Source organism: Berghia stephanieae, chromosome 7 (genome assembly GCF_034508935.2).
Source record: "Berghia stephanieae isolate SIO BIC M18660-M18661 chromosome 7, UCSD_Bste_1.3, whole genome shotgun sequence".
Classification (NCBI taxonomy): domain Eukaryota; kingdom Metazoa; phylum Mollusca; class Gastropoda; order Nudibranchia; family Aeolidiidae; genus Berghia; species Berghia stephanieae.
In genome coordinates, this window is record NC_088366.1 from 3,195,350 (window position 1) to 3,201,019 (window position 5,670).

The 5,670-nt window shown below is 34.3% G+C and overlaps 1 protein-coding gene across 1 annotated transcript; it reads left to right on the plus strand.

Moving 5' to 3' along the window:
* Window positions 1-274: 274 nt before the first annotated feature.
* Window positions 275-4,850, plus strand: LOC144976183 (uncharacterized). Its single transcript, XM_078920363.1, has 4 exons — window positions 275-470; window positions 2,681-2,767; window positions 3,142-3,302; window positions 4,819-4,850. The coding sequence occupies exons 1-4, from the start codon at window positions 406-408 to the stop codon at window positions 4,848-4,850; spliced, it is 345 nt and encodes a 114-aa protein (XP_078776489.1). The 5' UTR covers window positions 275-405.
* The last annotated feature ends 820 nt before the right edge of the window (window positions 4,851-5,670 follow it).

Sequence of the window (5,670 nt, forward strand, 5' to 3'; positions counted from 1 at the left end):
TCTCTTTCTCTTAGTTCATACTCATTGTAATCGAATTTGATCCAATTGCTTTGTCTTTCATCCAACAACGTTACAAGGCTACCTGGTTCGAAACAATAAAATATTCCATTCAACCAAAAATGTTAATCAGTAAGAGATGTTTTCAATAAAACAAAAAGGAATTCTGTATATCCAGTTTTAATTGCTTCCTGGTCTATAAATTGTTTCTAATGCTTTGTTTTTCTCATGTGTGAGAAGTCTTTTTTAGTTACATTGACGAGTGGAATACAAGATAGAACAATGCTGAAAACGCCTCTTTCAATTTTATCATAACCATTTTTGTAGTAACATTCTCTAGAGAATTCAAATGAAACGGATAATATAATAATTTCTACGGAGTAAAATCGCGTTCATGTGATTTCAGATATGGACCTCTTCGGCCTAAACACCTTCGTGCCATTTCTCCTTCTTCTCCAATTCCTCTGCCTCAGGTAAGACAGTTATAAGAATTAGAACATTGACATTACAGAGAAATAATAGTCAAAACAATAATATTGATAAGGACAATAATAATAATGATAATAATATTAATAATAATAATAATAATAATAATAATAATAATAATAATAATAATAATAATAATAATAATAATAATAATGATAATAATAATAATAACAATAATAATAATAATAATAATAATAATAATAATAATAATAATGATAATAATAATAATAACAATAATAATAATAATAATAATAATAATAATAATAATAATAATAATAATAATAATAATAATAATAATATTAATAATAATAATAATAATAATCATAATAATAATAATAATAATAATAATTATTATTATTATTATTATTATTATTATTATTATTATTATTATTATTATTATTATTATTATTATTATTATTATTATTTTAATAATAATAATAATAATAATAATAATAATAATAATAATAATAATAATAATAATAATATTAATAATAATAATAATAATAATAATAATAATAATAATAATAATAATAATAATAATATAATAATAATAATAATAATAATATAATAATAATAATAATAATAATAATAATAATAATAATAATAATAATAATAATAATAATAATAATAATAATAATAATAATAATGAATTTACATATATTTTTTTATCACTCAAAAACAATAGCAGTAAGTTCTAGAAATAAATCATTTGTTTATCAAAACATGCTCTACAACACATTGTTCACTTTGTTTAAATTTTATGGTGTACAAAAGAAATTTGAATAAGAAAAATGTTGGTTGTATCGTAACGATTTTCCTGTAGTTGGTAAGTAAAGGGTTAAAGACCCAAATGTATCAAATTGTTTATCTACTGGAGTCGACAAGATCTTGAAAACTAACTTTAAAGTTCAAAGAGGAAATGTTTCGTTTTTCACCCATAAACTTTTAAGCAGCAAGTTAAATTCGATCTTCTCATGAAAACAAATAAACTTAGCAAACATCTCATATTTCAGAGGATATTAATACTTTCAATTATTCAACTAGTTTTTACTCTGACATCATATCGTTTTAGGGCGATTTTGGTCAAAAATGTATAATGGCGCCATTAAAACGAATTTCAAACTACAAAGGTCAGATTTGTGAGATTTTGGTTTGTTCGTATTTTTTAAAATTAAAATTAGTTGTTGTTTTGGTTTGTCTTTTTTTTTTTTGGGGTTTTTTTTTGTTTTGTTTTTTTTTTTTGTTGTTTTTTTATTTCTTTGTTATTTGTTTTTTTTTCGTTTGTTTCGTTTCGTTTTGTTTTGTTTTGTTTTTGTTAGTTTTTGTTAGATTAAAAAAAAAATTGTTTTTGTGGGTGGGGGGGGGGGTCGTTTTTGGGCTTTTTGTTTGTTTGTTTTCGTTTTGTTTTGTTCCGATTTGCTCGGGGGTTTTTTGTTGTGTTTTTTGTGTTGTTTTTGTATATTTTGTTTGTTTCTATTTTTGTTTGTTGATTGTTTGTTGTTGCTGTTTTATTTTTTATTTCTGTTTTGACATTTGCTTTGCATGTTTGATTGTTTCTTGTTGTTTTTTTTTTTTTGTTTTTTTACTGTCTTTCTTTTTGGGTTCGTCTCTTTTATTTTTTGTTTGTTTGTTTGTTTTCTTTTCTTTTCTTTTGGGCTATTTTTATTTTTTTGCGGGGGTGGGGGGAGGGGGGGGGGGGGTTCGGCTAGTTATTTGCAGTATAAGAAATTTGAATTCATTTATCAGCATAATATATGGTGAAGAATGTGTGGTATTATGATATTAGTCCTAAATTTCCTATTTTGAGGTAATGAATTCAATTTCCAGCACATTATTTATCAGGGGGGCAGCGTGGCTCAGCGGTACGGTCTTTGCTTCGTACCCGAAAGATACCGAGTTCGATCACTCGCCGCTACGCTGTGTGGCCTTTGAGCAAGTCACCTCGCCCTAGCTCAATTTGCGGCGCAATTTCCAGTCTTCCTTTGGAATCGACCCCAGAGACAAATTTCCCCTGTGGTTTGAATAAAGGGAATTTTATTTTTATTTTATATAATATTTATTTATTTATCTCCACACGACCTTGGGAAGATCGGGCATTCATCTAGCGCAGAGATAATTTGGTCGTATGCAATGGCTTGACCATTTGTACCACTTTTCCCCGAAGGATTGCCCTTCCATTTATGTATTTCTTGTCCAGCTTCACAGATGCTGAGAACGTCAAACAAATCTCTGTAAATGGTTTTGGAGTCCAGGTCTCGGCTCGTGAGACTACCACTAGTGGCACGTAAGTGATGATTAGTAATAATTGTGATAATGATGATGATGATGATGATGATGATGATGATGATGATGATGATGATGATGATGATGATGATAATAATAATAATGATAACAATAACAATAGTAAGAAGAAGAAGAAGAAGAAGAAGAAGAAGAAGAAGAAGAAGAAGAAGAAGAAGAAGAAGAAGAAGAAGAAGAAGAAGAAGAAGAAGAAGAAGAAGAAGAAGAAAATGGAGGAGGAGGTGGAGGAGGAGGAGGAAGAAGAAGAAGAAGAAGAAGAAGAAGAAGAAGAAGAAGAAGAAGAAGAAGAAGAAAAGAAGAAGAAGAAGAAGAAGAAGGGACATACTAAAGCATTAACTCGACCTCTCTACTCCTAAGGACTGTTGGCTCGGAGTGTTTACGTCTTGGTTCGGTGTGGGAGGAGTTTATTCCCAAATCCATTGACGAGGTCAATATGTTAAGCAACCAACTGGCAGCGGCTGGTATCGAATACGAAGTTTGGATGAATCCTGCGAAAACAGAACTCGACAAAGATTTCGGTAAGTAGTTTCATAAACTGCACTTTCAACCGGTGTCTCCTGTTTTACGAAACCCGCTGAAAACCGCCGAAACCCAGTCCCAGGTTCACTCCCCAATGATGTACACTTCCCTGAGTCCCATGTTCACTCCCCACTGCTGCCTACTTCCTATAGCTTTGTCGGGTTTCTGCGGGTTTCGGCGGGTTTCTGCGGGTTTCGACGGGTTTCGGCGGGTTTCGTAAAAAAAGAAACATCAGGGTTGGGGAAAACTAATATTTGGTTAGCCTGCCCAGCCCAAAACAGCTGCCCAGATTTTAGTGTGTTTTTACACATTCAAGCACACAGATGTCACCAGTCAATAAACTGTTACAATTACACAGTGCGGAGTCTAGTTACAAAAACAAGCACTGTTGTGATTGTCAACAATCAAATAGATTGATGACAAGACTCTGGAGCTGGCGTTGTTTCCGTGGGCAAACCAATTCGTTTACATTACTCCAAATGACTGATGAGCGGATGAATACACGGGTAAAATAAGAGTTGGACATTGTGAGCTGTGAGCTGTGTGAGCTTTTATATAGCGGAATATCCACTTAATGTGCTCAAAGCTCTTTACAGAGGTCCCTGACCAACAGCAACACGTGGCATGTAGAACGAGACACGACGCCTGTTTGGCGATTGCAATTTTTTGACAAAGACAACGCTGTTAACGGCCAAGTACTCATTTCACACCTGAGGATGAGGAGAGAATGGAGAATGTGAGTAAAAAGCCTTTTCCAAGGTCTCAACTATGCGCCGAACGAGACTCGAACCCAGGACCTTCCGATCCGAAAGCGAGTGCTATACCACAAGGCCATATAACCGTTAGAATGCTTGTCTTTTAAAAAAAAATACGCCAGACAGGCGACATGTAGCGTATGAAATGGAAATTTTATGACATGTTAAGTGCATAATTGAAACCCGGTGAAGCGCTTTGGGCATGGCATATCCGTGGAATGATGCCAAAGAAACGGTCACATTATATTGATTTAATTGATTGATTGATTTGCATTTTACTGTCAGCCGGCCCAGCCTCAAAACATTTGAACAAAACAAATAAGTAATCAGTGAAAAATGTTACCAGAATTGCGCTTTGGCAAAACTGTGTTATTTGACATCATAATCATTGTCTTTTCCACCCTTCTTCTTCTTCTTCTTCTTCTTCTTCTTCTTCTTCTTCTTCTTCTTCATCTTCTTCTTCTTCTTCTTCTTCTTCTTCTTCTTCTTCTTCTTCTTCTTCTTCTTCTTCTTCTTCTTCTTCTTCTTCTTCCTCTTCTTCTTCTTCTTCTTCTTCTTCTTCTTCTTCTTCTTCTTCTTCTTCTTCTTCTTCTTCTTCTTCTTCTTCTTCCTCTTCTTCTTCTTCTTCTTCTTCTTCTTCTTCTTCTTCTTCCTTTGATTGCCCACAATCAATTGGTTGATTATTATGGCAAATATGAAACTGCTTTCTAATCTCTCTGTATTCCTTGTTTATAATCGTTAGTCTAAAATCAATTTCCAGGGACATTCAGGGTCGTCAACGTTGGTCAGTGATGGTTTGTGTAAGGTCTAAGTAATTGCATAGCAACTTGCCACAAAAGCATCAATTGTAGTGGCTCCGGTCTCTTTAGCGTCAAGCTGGTTCCAGTCTCTGACCGTACGCGGCAAGAAGGAAAAACCACGGTATTGTGTTCTGTGTGTTATGAGGCTGTATTGGTTGTTGTTACCTCTTCTCTGTCTCAAAGGTGCTGGTATCAGTTTTTTCTTGATGACTGGGCATTCAGCGAGGTGGTGCTTGATCTTAAATAGCATTGTTAATCTTGCTGTTTTTCTGCGGTGTTCTAATTTTGGCCACTGTAGTTTTTCTAGCATGTCTGATACACTTGAGGTGTTGTGGTGTCTGTTCAGGACGTAGCGTGCAGCTCTTCTTTGCACTGATTCAATTTTTGAGACGTATTTTTGGGTACCCTGGTCAGGGTATAGGCCACAGACAAACAGTTTCCATCCTTCTCTATCCCAAGCTAGCTTTTTTTTTTTAAATCTCGTTCCATGTCTTATCACTTCTATGTATATCAGCTTCTTTAATTCTTCCCCGTGGCCTTCCCCTTGATCTGCTCCCCTGGGGTTCCAGTCCAATAGATTAGAGGAAGAGTAGCGTCCCTTGATTGGACGTCACCCATAGTCTGTGACGTTACCGGCGGAAAAGTTATTAGAGAGAGAACGTCATGTTGGTTGTGCGCATGTGTCTCTCGTCCAATCCAACCCATCGTCTTCTTCCCACTTACTCTCCCACTGGTTTCTGCTGTGTTCCTTTCCACACTTCATTATTTGACATGCCCCAAGCATAATTCACTTGAGAAACCCATCGCCCAAA

What these genes read in the sequence shown, in the direction of transcription:
- LOC144976183 (XM_078920363.1), top strand. Translation starts at nt 406, where the DNA reads ATGGACCTCTTCGGCCTAAACACCTTCGTGCCATTTCTCCTTCTTCTC. An exon ending in CTCCAATTCCTCTGCCTCAG is followed by an intron (nt 471 to 2,680) that starts GTAAGACAGTTA and finishes TTTCTTGTCCAG; the next exon opens with CTTCACAGATGCTGAGAACG. An exon ending in AGAACTCGACAAAGATTTCG is followed by an intron (nt 3,303 to 4,818) that starts GTAAGTAGTTTC and finishes ATCAATTTCCAG; the next exon opens with GGACATTCAGGGTCGTCAAC.